The sequence below is a fragment of the Anastrepha ludens genome, chromosome 6, assembly GCF_028408465.1.
Source record: "Anastrepha ludens isolate Willacy chromosome 6, idAnaLude1.1, whole genome shotgun sequence".
Classification (NCBI taxonomy): Eukaryota; Metazoa; Arthropoda; class Insecta; order Diptera; family Tephritidae; genus Anastrepha; species Anastrepha ludens.
In genome coordinates, this window is record NC_071502.1 from 29,052,699 (window position 1) to 29,069,633 (window position 16,935).

Here is a 16,935-nt window from a genome sequence, read left to right on the forward strand (position 1 = left end):
TGAATATCTCCAAAATATCGATTTATCACATTTTAACTGATCATTTGGGCTTACGAAAGGTCTGCACACGTTTCATTCCGCAAAAGTTAACTGAGTACCAAAATTGCTCAGAATTCAACATTCGAAAGACCTGATTGAAGAGGCAAGAAAAGATGAGAACTTCCTTTACAACATTATAACCGGTGATGAAACGTGGTGTTTCCAATATGAACCTGAAACTAAACGAGCCATCATCCAAAAAATCGCATTTGAAGATGTCAAAAATGTCAAATGTTCATTTGTTTTTACGATTCCAAGGAAATTGTCGACAAGGAGTTTGAGCCAATGAGCCAAACCGTCAATGTAATTTTCTATCTTGTCGTTTTGAAGCGTTTGTTCGTTGAATTCGCCCTGAATACTGCGAAGGAAGAAGATGGCGCTTATTGCATGATAACGCACCACCTCAACGATCTACTCTTGTGACTGATTTTTTGACTAGAAATCACATTTTAACCATCAATCACTCACTGTATTCGCGTTATATGGCTCTCTGTGACTTTTACTTATTCGGAAAATTACATTTGGCCATGAAAGGAAAACGTTTTGCGTCAGTAGAAACCATCCAAAAGTCTTGTACCGACATCCTGAAGGACATTCCTGACCTGACCTGAAACACTCTTTCGAAAAGTTTTTAGATCGCGCAAAAACAGTGTTTCGACGCCAGAGGGGACTATTTTGAATAAATAAACGCGGAATTTACAGAACAAAGCTGTTGTCGTTTCTATTTTAGCTCAGTCTTGTTTATTTTGGACTTCTCCTACACAAAATAACAGCGCGGTATGAGACTGAGCACTTTAAGAGAGTAGTTAAACAGTAGTTACGTTCACGGTTACATCCTACCGGCACTGCAGAGCTTCTGCCGCTGGTGCACTATGCACTCTCTCCTACAATTACTACCACAATGCTCGCGACCATCCTATCCAAGATGGATTTTGTCATTATTGAATAAGCATAAAGCAGTTGTAGTATCCGTGAGTAAAACGTCAAACAACAGCAACAAGGTCACGTACTCATATACATTTACATTGTAAGCAGAAAGTAAAGAGAGAGTTAAGCCTTAAATGAGAGGTACGGCAAATAGCCCCACTTGAATATTTGTGTAACGAAATTTCAATTGATGATATTTGTAGCTGTGATACTTATGATATTCAAGTATCATTGAAATTTTTTTTAAGTCTGCTCTGAGAATAGTTTGAAATATTGTACAACTTATTTAATCATCCCTTGAAGTATTTTTTTCTTGAAGTATATCATTATAATGTAATACTCATTAATATGTTTACTATTATTATAACCTAATTTGTAAGAACAGCTGTGTTTTCCATCGCTTTAGTTGGCTGCCTTATTTTATGTGGATGTATAATTAAAACAATTAGTCAAAAAAAGTGTTTATTGTTAATAAAATATTGCAGCTTATTTACTAAAAAAATTACACTTTGAATGGACACGAGAAAATAATATACAATCCGGTTCATTTGACTAGAGGCAATAATTTATATGGAAGCAAATGGTTTTTCAAGCAACCGTTTTTGATTTAGTAATCCAAAGATTTCTGATTATTCAAGTGAACACTGTACTTTGTTTGACCGTTAGCATGCATCAAAATATTATTTCATCTAACGGTAACAAAGCACAGCAAGGTGTTTAGCAAAGATCTCTCTGTAGTGTATAACCTTTATCTGCCCTTCGCGCTCAATGCTCTAATGACACATAACCTCTTTGTTGAGTGCTTTCACTTGTTCTTGCTCGCTATAGCGAAGAATCTAAAACCCTTGTGGTGGAGAGATTCACTATATACTGTTGCACGTTTTTGTTTTCATTTCGAATAGAGCTTGTTTTTTTCTACAAATAAATTTCAAGGAATATGTAAGCAGAAAACCAGTTGGCATAAGGAGTCTCGGCACTTTTATTGAAATGCTTCTTAGGACACACGCGTGTAGGTAGGTAGGGTGGTTGTCATAAGACATACTTAGACTTTCCGCAGGTCCATTGTGATACCACTGGAGCTTATCCTTACTCTACGTGTTCTTTTTCAAACCGCCCGGTAGCTTTAATAAACGAGCAGAGCTTCGTTAGTTTTAGATGGGCTATATCCGCTACATCGGTTAAAAATGCCGTATCAGGAATGCGCAGCCTCCTCATAGCAAAGCTTTCACACTCACATAAAAGGTGTCTGACTGTTTCCTCTTCTCCTGTATTAATAAAGCTTCTACAGAAATCGAAGTACGGGAGTCCTAACCTTCTAGCGTGGTTGCCTATTAAACAATGACCAGTTAATATCCGTATCATTTTTCTTATAGCTTCCCTGTTAAATACTTTAACAAGATTTTCGATCGACCGCTGTTCCAATTCGGCCATGTCTGTCTGCTTAGTTCGCATGTTGTGAGGTTTTGCCAGCTTGTATTTGCCTTTTTGATGGTTTCCCTGTCTATAAGTTATTTCCAAGTAGCTATAGGCATGGGTCTCAGCGCCTTATCGAGCGTTGTACCGGTTCGAGTAAGTTCATCCGCCTTGCAGTTTCCTGCTATATTCCTGTGGTCTGGCACCCAAATAAGGTACAATTTGCAGTTTTTAGAGACGTCATTTAGAAGATTAAAACATTCTATGACTGTTTTTGATGAGTGTGTTTTAGATTCAAGCGCTTTTATTCCCGCTTGACTGTCCGAGTATATGAAGACTTCATTTACGGATAATACTCTCGTTTTTATTACCGTAAGTCCCTCTTTTATGGCAGTGACTTTCGCTTGAAATACACTGCAACGATCAGGCAGGCGAAATGATTGGCTAACTCCGAGTTTATCGGAGTAAACCCTTCCACCTACTCTGTTATCTAGTTTTGAGCCATCTGTATAAATGTTTATATAATTTTTCTTAACAATAAGCCCGTTATCCCATTCCTCTTTGGAAGGAAATACTGTGACGAAGGCGAAATCGACGAGTTTGTTATTAGTGACTGCGACTTCAAAAGTTTAATTCCATTTTCTTATTACATAATTGAGCTTTTCGTAGCAAATATTTTTTGAGGCTGATCAAGTTTTTCATTTTTTAGCAAATATATTAAACATTTTTTCCTCATGCACTTCCAACTTCTCTTTCCACTACAGCATCCATCAACAGCATGGCTTGCCCACTCGGCGGTTTGTTAGTGGGTTACTTGATGGATCGGATCGGCCGTCGGAACACAATGCTATGCACGAATTTTGTAGGCATTATCGGCTTGGTACTGCTAGCCACTGGACCCTACCAAAGCACACGTGAAGCCATTTACATACAGTTACTCATAGGACGTTTTCTTTGTGGTAAGTTGGAGTAAATCTGACATGGAAATTGAAATCGAAGAAAATTATTTTGAATATAAAATAAAAGGCTAATAGAGGCCACGGCAAATGATAGCACACCAACACTTGGACCAGTTTTGACAATTTTTTTGTTTTTTTAATATACATTTTTTTTTTCATTCTGTTACTGTTTAGTTCAGTTCTAATAAAAACTATATCTTAAAAGTCCAAATTGCAAACTATAATATATAAAAAATTTAAGAATTCCATAACAATTTGCTCGATATATTTTTGTTTTTCTATGGAAAAAATGCGCAACATCATCAGGAAAAATTAAAAAAACTTAACGGGATTTTTTAGCAACATAAAACTTGCACTTTATTCAAATAAAATTGAATAAGTTATAAAAGTTGATACCAAAAGTCTTTCTAGAAATTCGAAGTGAAAACGCCTGATGAAATTCTGTTGAAAAGTTTGTCGAATTTTTCCAATTTTTTCATAAAGGCTGGTTAAGTTTCAAGGGCCGGTGTTGATTTTGAATAAAATATAATTATTTTAGGAAATTATTGTCATTTATTTTTATTATATTTTGTATGGCTCAATTACGTATTGAACAAAATATCGTCCAAATGGCCGCCGCGGCCTTGGCGGCATACCTCCATCAGATGGTCAAAATTTTCGATGACGCTGAGGCATAATTGAGGTTCTATGCCGTTAATATGCCGAATTATCTCATCCTTTAGCTCTTGAATTGTTGCTAGCTTATCGACGTACACCTTTTCTTTCAAATAACCCCAAAAAAGAAGTCCAACGGTGTCAAATCACGTGATCTTGGCGGCCAATTGACATCGCCGCGACGTGAGATTATTCGGCCATCAAATTTTTCGCGCAAAACATCCATATCTTCCAATTCGTGCTATAAAAAGTTCGTTATCATCTTACGATAGCGAACACTATTCACAGTAACTGCCTGACCGGCCTCATTTTGGAAAATATACGGCCCAATGATGCCGCCGGCCCATAAACCGCACCAAACAGTCACTCTTTGTGGGTGCATTGGTTTTTCGGCAATCACTCTTGGATTACCATTCGCCCAAATGCTGCAATTCTGCTTATTGACGAATCCTGTGAGGTGAAAATGTGCCTCATCACTGAAGATGATTTTCTTCGATATGCATTTTGCTTTGAACGCCCGTTTTCATAATAAGCCTGAATAACTTTTTCGTGTTCCTCGATTGTGTATCTTCCCATGGTTCAAATTGAGTTAGTCTGAAATTGAAAAATGTCAAATAAAAAAAAATTGACGTTTAGGTGTGGTTCACATTCAACATCGGCCCTTGAAAGTCAACTACCCTTTATATTATATAAAATTTGATATTAAGATTTTTACAGTTTTTCTAGGACAATAAGCTATAAAATAAAATAAATAATTGGCGTGTTTACTTTTGGTAGCGGCAGGCTAATCACTCACCCTGTCAGAAATCAAATAGATTAACGTAACCAACGCAAAGCAAACGTCTTGTCGAGGCCCTATGCTCCCAAGAGAAGTGAACAAGGAAGGAAAAAAAAAATACTTTTGTTAGGTATTTGGTCGAATTCCTCCTCCTAATATATTTGTGGTGTACGTCTTGCGGCAATAAGCTATAAGTTTATAAAAAACTAGCTGTACCCGGCGCGCGTTGCTACGCCAACAACTAAAATAAATTTAAGAAAAATAACTTTAAAGAAAATTCAGTACACAAATATTCAATTCATTCTAAACCATTTTATTAATTTTGTTTATTTTGAAAAAATTGAAAAAGTCACATTACAAAGTTTAGTTTCAATTCGATGTTTATTGAAGTGCTGTGGAATACACAACATTTCTTGTTTTCCCATCTGGTGCATGGACGAATAAATCAGAAGGTTTTCCGACACGTGAGCAAGCCACATAGAGCTGTTCATGTGAGAAGCATGGATTATCCAAATTTAATCCACACGCTTTTTTGACACGTTTGGAGTACTTTTCCCATGCCAGAGTTTTCGCTGATGTTGCATGTTGATGCTTCAGTGTTTTGCAAATTCAGCGGCAGTTTCAATGCTGAATGCGCTGTTCGGCCACCATCCAAAAGAGTTGCCGCAATTCCAGATGATGCAATAGCCAGTGCAATAATATTTTGTGATCGTATGGTTGCCAAAATTAGTGAAAGAAGAAACGTCTTGCCTGTACCACCGGGCGCATCTATGAAAAACAGCCCACCGTCTATACCAATTTTTATAATAATTGGTCCAGTAGTTTTTGAGTTCATCGATGACATACAGACAAACATTCATTTTTATATATAAAGATAATTAATATGTCAAAAAAAAAAAACAACGAAAAAAAGTTGAAATTGGTCAAAATGCTGGTGTGTTACCATTTTATCTCGGTGTCTATATTCATTATCTTCTTTACAGGTCTAATGATTGGTCTGTCACTTTCACCCATTGGTTCTTACTCGGCTGAGATCAGCTTGCCGCGCTACCGAGGGCGCCTAGTTATGGGCACGTCGATTGCTATAGCTTGCGGTATACTACTGATGTATTTATTGGGCTATTTCATACGAGTGGGTGTTGCCTATGCTTTGTTTGTATTTAAATATGATATGTGCACTCACACACACACACACAATGCACCCGAATATGCCCACCTACCTGTATTTAGCTTTAAACATTTTTTCATTCATCATTTGCTTACAGAACAACTTTAAATTGATCTCCATTATATCCGTTGTTTATCAATGTTTTGCATTCTGCTGCTGCCTGCCTATGCCCGAATCACCCAGTTGGCTACTGCAGAAAGGCTATGAGGAACGTGCACGTAAATCGCTCAAATATTTTCGTGGTCTCTCGCATAAAGGTAGCACTGACATCTGCAATCTATGCAATAGAAATCTAACCAAGTAATTTTTATCAACATCCATTCTGCTTTACTCTGCTTTAGATAACAACCTTTACGAGGAGTTTGAAACAGAATTGGCATTGATAAAGAAAAATTCCGATCTCAGTCGTACAGCTGCCGCCAATGAGTCACTTTTGCAGGCCATACGCGCACCGGAAGTCTATAAGCCGTTGATCATAATGATCGGTTTCTTCTTCTTCCAGCAGTGCTCCGGCATTGTTGTAGTTATAGTATTCGCTGCTCAAATCGCAACGCGCGCTGGTGTCTCCACCGATCCGCTGCTTGTGGCTGTGTTTGTCGGTGTGGCGCGCATTGTCACCACATTTTTTATGGGCATGATTTTCGATAAGTGGGGCAGACGTCCAGCTGGCATAGTATCTGCGGCTGGCATGACCATTTGTATGATGCTGCTCGCCGCCAACGGTTGGTGGCCAGTTCTAGGTGAGCGCCTGCCATTGTTGTCCGTCATTTGTATTGTGCTGCATATAATCTTCTCCACAATGGGACTGCTAACTCTGCCATTCTTTATGATCTCGGAGGTGTTTCCGCAACGGGTGCGTGGCAGCGCCAATGGCTTTACGCTCTGCATTGGTCTTTTATTCTCGTTCAGCGTTGTGAAGCTGTATCCCACCATGGAGTCGCTGATAGGCACCGCGAATAGTTTCGCCTTCTTCGGTTCGATTTCGTTGTTGGGTGTGGCATTCATTTATTTCATGGTGCCCGAGACGAAAGGTCGTACGCTGCTTGAGATCGAGGACTACTTCCGTACAGGGCGGCGTGTGACCAATGCTGAGGTGGCGCGTCGGCAATCACAAATTGCGATGGAGGAGGCGGTGGGAATTTATCGATCGGATTTAGAATTAAATGAAGTATTTTTAAAATTAAGTAAAGTGGAAGATAAGGACAGCGATAAGGACGTACAACAAAAATAATGATAGGCAGTACTTTTGTTGATTTTAATGGCATTATTTTTGTAGAAATAATTGTACTTAAAGTAAATACGTATTAACAACTAGACTGTGATGTATGTAAGGGCTAGGACCAAAGGAAAATTTAGCCAAAAAAATCGGTATTCTGAAAAAGGTACAAAAAATATATGAAGATACGAATTTAATAAAAGTGTAAAGGATATGAAAACATAATTGCGTCTTTTATTCACTTTTATTTTATTTTTATTGTAGCAAATTGAAAGCGAGCAACTGCTCCAACAGGATTTACAACTATGAGCAAAAAAATTTTATAATTCAAATTTTCTAAGGCATAGGAAAATATCCAATGGTTGTCGGTAGCTGCGCATGTCACAGGGAATGTGAAGATCCCGATACCCCAATCGTTGACGACAGAATTGTTGTTCCTCTACCCGACCATGACGAGGTGAGAACAGCGATAACGCGGCTAAAGAACAACAAAGCCGCGGGCACCGACGGACTGCCGGCTGAGCTACTCAAACATGGCGACGAGGAGCTGGTAAGGTGCATGCATCAGCTCCTATGCAAAATATGGTCGGATGAAAGCATGCCTGCCGATTGGAATTTAAATGTGCTCTGCCCAATTCATAAGAAGGGCGATCCTGCAATCTGTGCCAATTACCGCGGGATTAGGCTTCTAAATATCGCCTATAAGGTTCTAGCGAGCGTGTTGTGTGAAAGGTTGAAGCCCACCGTCAACCAACTGATTGGACCCTATCAGTGTGGCTTTAGACCTGGAAAGTCTACCATCGACCAAATATTTATAATACGCCAAATCTTGGAAAAGACTGTTTGATACCAAACGAGGTTTTACACGTAGTGACTCGCTGTCGTGTGACTTCTTTAACCTGATGATGATATTGACATCATCGGTCTTAACAACCGCGCTGTTAGTTCTGCCTTCTCCAAACTGTATAAAGAGACAAAACGAATGGGTCTGGAGGTGGACGAGGTTAAAACGAAGTACCTCATCCAAAAAAAAATCGGCGTACTCACGTATCGGCAACCACGGCACTGTAGACATAATGATTGCGAGTTTGTAAAAGGTTAGGAACCAGCATTAACACCGATAACAAGTCAGCCTTGAAATCCAACGTAGAATCTCTCTTGCCAGCAAGTGCTACTTTGGACTAAGTAGGCAATTATGTAGTAAAGTCCGCTCTCGACGAACAAAACTAACACTCTACAAGGCTCTCATCATGCCCATCCTATTGTATGACACATGAGCGTGGACGCTGAAAACATCCGATTAGGCGTCTCTTGGCATATTTGCGAGACAGATTCTGCGGAGATTTTTGGATCTTTTCACGTTGGCGACGGCGATAGAACAAAGAGATGTATGAACTTTACGACGACATAGACATAGCGCAGCTTATAAAGATCCAGCGGCTAGGTTGGCTGGCTCATATCGTCCGAATGGATACAAACACTCCGGCTCTGAAAGTATTCTATGTGGTACCAGCTGGTGGTAGCTAAGAAAGAGGATGGCCTCTTCTGCGTTGGAAAAATCAGGTGGAGAAGGTCTTGACTTCACTTGGTGTGACCAATTAGCGTCGGTTAGCACGAGAAAGAAACGACTGACGCGCTTTGTTAAACTGGTCCAAAATCGCTTAAGCGGTTATCGCGCCAATTAAGAAGACGAAGACGTCTCGATTTCATCAGTTTTGTATGCGCGAAGTAAGATTTATTTGCAGTTTGTACCCTGTCTCGTATGGCGCTCAGCACAACTCCAAGGTATCTAATATGCTTTAAGTTGCTGTAACTTGCGAAGCATTGACTAGTCTGTGGTCATAAGTGGCATATTGGAAATTACTGCTTTTTATTTTAATGTTTTTGATATCGTTTGAGTTGTTGATGAACTGAAAACTCGCTCTTGTTGCTGTAGTAGTTTCTCAAGCCTTACTAGGTTGTCATTGGAAGATGTCAGTATTGCGAAAATCAGGACTTTTCTGAAATTTTTGAAAAGTTCGCACTAGTTTTAGTAGAGATAAGGACAAGTTCTCCACGCGGCATCACAATGCGTTCTGAGCTTGAGTGCGTCCCACAGTGGACAATCGCTTCGGCCTGACATAACCTAGGTTGTCATCGTCTCATCCGCAAAAGAAAAGGAAAGAAAAGGTGTTTTAGATGAGTAGGTTTAAGAAGGCACATGAATAGATGAGTAGTCGGGTGCGGGGTACATTAATATGACGAACATATATGTATTGAGTCTGGTCAAGGTTTTAGCCGCTACAATATCCGGAACGCAATTGTGCCAAAGTAACGCTGGAAGCAGATGAAGGCATTATCTAGTAATCGGGCGAGATGATGCGTAGGTCTTGCTGGTGCCCTATGTCCCGCTAGGGATTCAACGAAATGGATGATGATGATGAGCGCGGATAACACGCAGCAGGTGAAGCACTTCGTCTGTAATGGGTGGTAGTTGGGCCTCGAAGAGATCATTTGGAGGGCGGAAGTTCATGAAGGTGGTAAAGAACTCTCGATGAACGTCTCTTATGGCCGTCTGTATACTGGAAGACCCAGGGGATGTCTGGTGAAATCCTGAAACTCGTCAGTAGGTTAACGAGATGCCTTCTGACGTGCCTAGGAAGAGCCGCAGTCTTCAGCAAGTGCCTGCATAGGTTAATGCGGTAGCAACGCAGCTGGAATTGGACAATATAATGCACCTTACCTGGGAGCATAGTTACCTCACTGCATACGTGTTGGAGGGGTAGATCAGAAGACATCCCATAGCCATTCTGGTAGCAGTATTTTGGCAGGTCTGTAGCTTCTTCCACTGCGTGGCGACTAGATGACCACTGCAAAATTTGGAATTGGCCGGTCGATTGCCTTAATGCATTAAATGCCGCCAAACTGCTTCTTTTTTTTTTGTGCCACCGGCTAGTGACTTGCGAGCTTTGTTGCCGTCTTAGACTTTGGTGGCACTCACCCTTGTTTATACAGAGAAGGAGAGCAAACTACCACAGGTTACGCCCAGTAACTTGGAGTTATAGGCTGTCGGTACTCGTAGTTTGACCGCCTTCGTACAGGTCGCAAATAGGACTCCCCGTCAATTTATTAGGAGAAAGCTGGAGGTATTTCAGTGAAGAAGCGAGAAAGTCTGGAGAGGTAGTTGAGTTTTGGTTTACTCTATCTGAACAAATCATAAACTCAAAGCATTAGAAATATATATTTTAACAGTTGACAGCTCTCAAAAAACAAAACTAACACTTTATAAGGCTCTCATGATCCCCATCCTATGACGCAGGAGCTTGGACGATAACAACATCCGGTCAGGCATCCCATGGAGTGTTTGAGAGAAAGATTCTGCGCAAGTTTTTGGAACTTTGGACGTTAGCGACGAGGAGTACCGTAGGCGATAGAGCAATGAGCTGCAGCGAATAAGGATGCAGCGGCTTCGTTGGCTGGCTCATGTCGTCCGAATGAATACAAACGCTCCGGCCCTGAAAGTACCAGCTGGTTGTAACAGAGGAAGAAGAAGACCTCCTCAGCTTCGGAAAGATCAGGTGGAAAAGGTTTTGGCTTTACTTAGGGTGTCCAACTGGCGCTGGTTAGTACGAGAAAGAAACGATTAGCGCGCTTTGCTAAACTCGGCCAAAATTGCCTAAGCGGCCATCGCGCCAAACAAGAAGAAGAATCACTCGGTGCTTCTTGGCACGCTTTTTTCAAATTTCAATTGCAAAATTTCAACCCTTTTTGTATTTTGTTACCATTTTTTATTGTTGTCTTAACCATTTTTCGCCTAAATAATACTCCAAAAATGATCAAACTCCTTTTTTATTATTATTGATGTACTAAATAGGTTCCTAAGTAACAAAGGTTAAGCTCGTCCAATCCGGTACATCAACCTCAAAATTTACCAAATCCCGCCCCATGTGATGTGCAGCTGTTCACTTCTTTCGATCTATAAATGCAATGCTTTTAGAGGAATATCATCCACTTAATCTTGGCCTCAAAAGTCGAACAGTTTCTGTGACAAGGCATGCAAAGAGATGGCATACAGTTATAAATTCCGATGAACAAAACTTTGAATAAATGTGCCCATTGATTTCTAATTGAAACAAGACTCAATATGACTTTATTCTTTTTTTCAAATGCACTACTTGCCTTCCCAACAGGCAAATCTTTTGACAGCCACTTACCAATACAAAGTGATTGTCATCAAATAATGCGTGCCTTGTGCGTCGAGGGCCTTGCGATAAGCGTTGCGCTGAATTAGCTGAACTGAGTCATTAGTTATTAATGAGAATTCGTGGCAAGGTCTCAGCATCTAATCCATTGGCGTTGATGACGCTTGAGTGACACATTGTTGTTGTCTTGTTTATTAAAAGCTGAAGCTCTGGGGTATGCAAGGATGATGTGCACTGATAAGCGATGCGCAATGAAAGAGTTACGTCGTATGGACCTAAGCAACACTACGAATTTCTTTGAAATATGAAATCAATAAAAATCGAATAAAAAGGAGTGATATGGCTAAATAAATGGAACTGTCTACTTATACAGTGCATGCGCGATAAGAGGAACTTATAGAAATCGAGACACTTGCGTTGAGATTTTTGCAGTCGGCGAGGAATAAGTTTAATCATAACTTGAATTATGAATTCGAATTAAATCCTAAGCGAATGTTTTTATGATAATATAATGTCTGTAACCCCGTTATGTCTGTTAATCAGTGTGCTAAGACTGTGTTTATTTTGGCTTAGCAGAGATTCTGTGCGTTTAGCATTGAGAGTCGGCCGCATTTGACGGGCGATTTTGCATGTAAAGGGTGATTTTTTAAGGGCTATAGGAAAGTTAAAAAAAAAAAAACCGTAAAAAAAATCGATAGTACAGTCCATATAATTTTATGTTTGAAGATTATTTCATGTAAATGTTGACCGCGACTGCGCTTCAAATGGTCCATCCGCTTAGTCCAATTTTGGCATACTCTTTCCAATGTTTCGGCCGGTATCTCACATATAAATGCTTTAATGTTGTCTTCCAAAGCATTAATTGAAGCAGGCTTGTCATGGCTTAATAGACATGAGCTTTAACATAGCCCCACACAAAATAGTCTAAAGGCGTTATATCGCACGATCTGGGTGGCCAATTGACAGCTCCCGAACGTGCAAAAAATGTTCACCGAACTCGCCTCTCAACAATTGTCCATTGTTACGTGTGCTGTGTGACATGTGGCACCGTCTTGCTGAAACCACATGCCATGCAAGTCAAGCTCTTGCATTTTGGGCAAAAAAAAGATGGATATCATTTCACGGTAGCGCTCACCATTCAGAGTTAAGTTACGATTCGCAGCATCTTATAAGAAGTACAGCCCAATGATACCTCCAGCCCATAAGCCGCACCAAACTGTGACCTTTTCTGGATACATTGGTAGCTCTTGCAATTTTTCTGGCTGATCTTCACTCCAAAATCGACAATTCTGCTTATTTACGCACCCATTGATCCAAAAATGAGCTTCGCCGCTGAACACAATTTTTCGATAAAAAAGTGGATATTCGGCCAACCTTCCAACTTTCCAAGAGCCCTTTCACCAAAAATTCTGCGTTGCGGTAGGTCGTTCGGCTTTAATTCTTGCACCAATGTATTTTGAGAGGCTTCACCCCTAAATCCTTTCGCAAAATTTTCCACGTTGTTGAGTAACAGAGGCCCAATTGCTGCGAACGGCGACGATAATTCGATCGATAATTGATCGTCATCATTAACACTGGCCGATACAGCTGCGATATTTTCTCCAGTTCGCACTCTACGTAAGCGTGTTGGTGGTTTGATGTCCAGTAATGTAAATTTGGTTCTAAATTTAGTCACAATGGCTCGAATAACGGCTTCAGTGGGTCGATTAAACTGACCATAAAATGGAAGAAGCGCGCGCTAAACTTTCTTAACAGAACACGCATTTTTATTATAAAATTCAATGATTTGCAAGCGTTGTTCGTTTGTAAGACGATTTGTGGTTAAATTATAGACCAAACTGAAGATGTTTGACAGTGAAACAAAACACGAAACGATCGTCAGCTGCTTAAATCAACTGTTTAAAAAGATATGTAGTAGCTGCTTAAATCAACTGTTTAAAAAGATATGTAGTAGCTAAAAAATCGCCCGTTATTTAATTGTCATTTATCTGGCGCGTTGAGTTCTCTCCTTAGCAGCAAATAAAACAAACTTAACGCAACAACTCTACTGAAACAAAAGCGGAATAGGATATAACAGTATATACATCTACATACATATATGGCTAAGAGTGCGGATTAATTTTATCGACATATTAGGCGGCACCTGTTGGCAGAGAACTTAGTTTTCTTATTTCCGGCTCTTTTCCAAATTTTATGTACATTGCGACTAAAACCAGACAAACAGCATCCACAAATGGAATCTGGTTTACGACTTAGCTGAAATATTCGCAAGAATAGAAAACTTTCAACTTTTTTCGCGTTAGGCGTTAATGTGAAATGAGCTTTTTCAGAGTTCTAAAGGGAAAATCCGCTCGGCCGGTCATTTACCACAGTAATAAAATATTCACCGCAGTTGGAAGGGACTTACCATACAAGACAAGAGCTGCCCACATTAGTAAGCAATCCACCATTTCCTGTGGGAACATAAATGTAAGAGAATTTCCTTGCTTTTAGATGGTAAAATAGAGTCTTCTTGCAAGGAAAGCGGGAAAGGGGGAGGTTAAGCAAATCTTTCTTGTAACTCTCCGATAATTCGAGATGTTTTGCATATTGTTTTATTTTAGAGTTTCCCATAAATTCTATAACAGAATACTTAAATAATGCATTTCAGAGCCGTTTATTTATTTATTTTAATAATCTTCAGTACAAATTTCATTACAGACTAGACAAAATTTGAAAGTCGGATAGTTAAAATATTGGCAATCAATGTCAATCAATCAAGCAACTAAATTTAAAATTTTTTACGAAATTAAATTTAAATAAAGCGAAATCAAGCAGCCTGGAATTGGATAACAAATTATAGTCCTGAAGTGCGTGAGCTATGAATGGATTACTCGCAAATTTAGGCTGAAAGTTTCCCCCACAAAAAGGGTAAATATTGCGAAGACTTCTTTGTGGCACATTAAAGCTTATCCGGTCATGTAGAACTGGACAGCCGGCGATGCCATTAACAACAGTGAAAATAAATGAAAGTAAAAGAACTGCCCTTCTCTTTCCTACAGATTCTACAGACTGTGTCGTCACTTTCTCGTAAACGCAACCAAACAAATATGAGTGAGAAGTACGCGAAGCGACTTGAGGCGATATTTTTATGCACGCATTCGAAAGGGCCGAAATTATCTTACGCGGCGGTTGGGAAAGTAATTAAAAAATCAAACAAGTGCGTTATGGAATCAGCGGTATAAGGTGTACAAATATGTTGATGACTTTTCCGAGCGCGGCTTGAGGCGAGTGGCGACAACAAAGCAGGATAAAGAGATCGTCCAATTTTTTAAGCGGGACCCTTCTTTGCGACTAAAAGGGAATAGATGTGAGTATCAACACCATCGAACGACGACTGAAGGAGGCAAACATATGTATCTGGGCACGTCGATAAGCCAGCAACAATTCAAGAGCTAAAGGATGAGATGATTCGGCACATTAACGGCATAGAACCTCAATTATGCCTCAGCGACATCGAAAATTTGGACCATCGGATGGAGATGTGGCGCCGAGGCCGCGGGGACCATTCGGCCAATTTTTTTTTCTATACGTAATTGAGCTATATCAGTATTATCATAACAAAGAGAAATGACAAGAATTTCTTAAAACAATTGTATTTATTCAAAATCAATCCCGGGCCTTCAAACTTAACCACCCTTTACTAAGGAAGCAAAAACATGCAATAAATTTGCTCAAGAATAGAAAAGCTCCTGGCCATGACGGTATTGCAAATGAAATCCTTAAATATGGGGGCTAGTATCTTCATCAAGAGATTGCACATCGCCTTCTTACTGCTTGTAGCGCCATCTGTGTTTCACATTTTTCTGGCAGAAGGATCAAACAGATGGTTGAGGATCAATAAGTTAATCCATTAGATATTCGACGTTGCTGTTTGCCACTCCATCTCACCTTTCGACCAATTTGTTGGTGCTGTCCCGCCAAAAATCGCCTGGTCTGGTGTCTAAGAAGTTGTTGAGCCTGCTTTTAAATTCGCGGACCTCTTTGTTATCGAGAGTAACGTCCTTTATAAGGTTTGACAGGGAGCCGAAAAGATGGTAATCGGTCGGTGCAAGGTCGGGAGAATACGGCGGCTGCTAAAGAAACCCCCATTCGAGCTCTTTGAGTGCGGCTTTGACAAATTGTGCAACGCAAGGCCCGTTGTCGTGAAGGAGTATGGCTTGACCATGCCGATCAGACCTTTTGCGTCGAATAGCCTCATTCACGCGGTGTAGCTGGGCAATGTAGAGCTCTTTATTGACCATGGCGTTCTTTTCGAGCATTTCCCAGTGCAATATGACCTCCCAGTCCGACCAAACACACATCGAGATCTTCTTTGGATGAAGATCCGGCTTGACTCCTAACTTTGGCGTATCTCCTAGAGCCACCCACTTTTTTCTTTGCTTCGTATTGATGTATGAGAATCATCTCTCATCTCTTGCGACGACTCGGTACAAAAATCCGTATTTATGTCTGAGTGTTACTCGATGGCGGGCGAGATGCTGAGAAGCAATTTGAAGACGACTTTCTTTGTTGTTTTCGTTGAGCTCATGAGGCACCCAGGCTCCAAATTTTTCTGTGAATCCCCTTGAATGAAGTTGATTGATAATCGTTTTATGATCGCAGTTCATTTTTTCCGCTAATTAGCGACTGGTTTGGCATCCACTCTCCTTCAAAGGTGATTTGAGACGTTCTTCATCGAAGTCAAAGTCGCCATTTTTGAACTTTGCAAACCATTTCCGTGCTGTACAATCGCCTATGACACCTTCTCCCCGCACGTCGCAAATGTCCCGGGTTGCTCCGGCAGCTTTTTCCCCTCGACGAAAAGCAAAGACAAGCAGGTATTAAAAATGTTGATATTTGCCTTCTGGGTATTCCATTTCTAATCCTCAAAACTAATAAAAAATTAAATAACTCAAAAATACAATTAACATATATTAGTTTTGTAGAGCAGAAAGAGTTCTATCAAATGAATACTTACCCTTTGCTAAATAGCAAACAAATCATTGTCAAATAAAAGAAAATATAAAAACGCTATGAACTTATTCCCCAAACCATAATCTGAAATACTTACTGATTCACTAGAAATAATGGAAAGATGCGTGGAGCTGCTCAATCCCGGGCATGCAGTTACGCTTGGAAATGAAGTAGTTTCCCATGTAGACAGTCGTTGTCTGGGCATGACAGAAGAAGATCAGGACCCCCTAACATTAATTGGGATAGAAGAAGCGGTTAACCAAATGAAAAACTTTAAACATCCAGGAAATTCTACTCACTTATTAATATTTTTAAATCGAAGCTGCTGAATAGACCTTGCAAACTTTCGCAGTATAAATCTTGGACAATAAGTGAAAAAGACAAAAACAAACTCCAAGTATTCGAGAGAAAAATTTTGAGGCTAATCTTCGGTGCAGTCAAAGACAACGGCGAGTGGCATATTAGATGGAACCATGAACTGGACCAACTTATAAAAGAGAAAAATGCAGTGCGGTTCATCAAAGCTCAAAGACTAAGATGGCTAGGCCATACCATGAGGATGGACTCCACCAGAGCTCAATGAAAAATGACAGACGCAAAAACAT

At 40.1% G+C, this 16,935-nt stretch overlaps 1 protein-coding gene and 1 long non-coding RNA gene across 10 annotated transcripts in view; one reads left to right on the top strand and one right to left on the bottom strand.

The window, feature by feature from the left end:
- LOC128867548 (facilitated trehalose transporter Tret1-2 homolog) overlaps positions 1 to 7,379 on the top strand; it is a 48,592-nt gene extending 41,213 nt beyond the window's left edge. For all 9 annotated transcript variants that reach the window (XM_054108883.1, XM_054108885.1, XM_054108886.1 and 6 more), the window contains 4 exons: positions 3,144 to 3,338; positions 5,754 to 5,902; positions 6,036 to 6,195; positions 6,280 to 7,379. In XM_054108883.1, the coding sequence (XP_053964858.1) occupies positions 3,144 to 3,338; positions 5,754 to 5,902; positions 6,036 to 6,195; positions 6,280 to 7,169 (1,394 nt within the window). In that variant the 3' untranslated portion in view covers positions 7,170 to 7,379. The remainder of the gene's footprint in view (positions 1 to 3,143; positions 3,339 to 5,753; positions 5,903 to 6,035; positions 6,196 to 6,279) is intronic.
- LOC128867552 (uncharacterized) overlaps positions 1 to 16,935 on the bottom strand; it is a 66,816-nt gene that overhangs the window by 23,191 nt on the left and 26,690 nt on the right. The gene's annotated exons all lie outside the window — the stretch shown is intronic.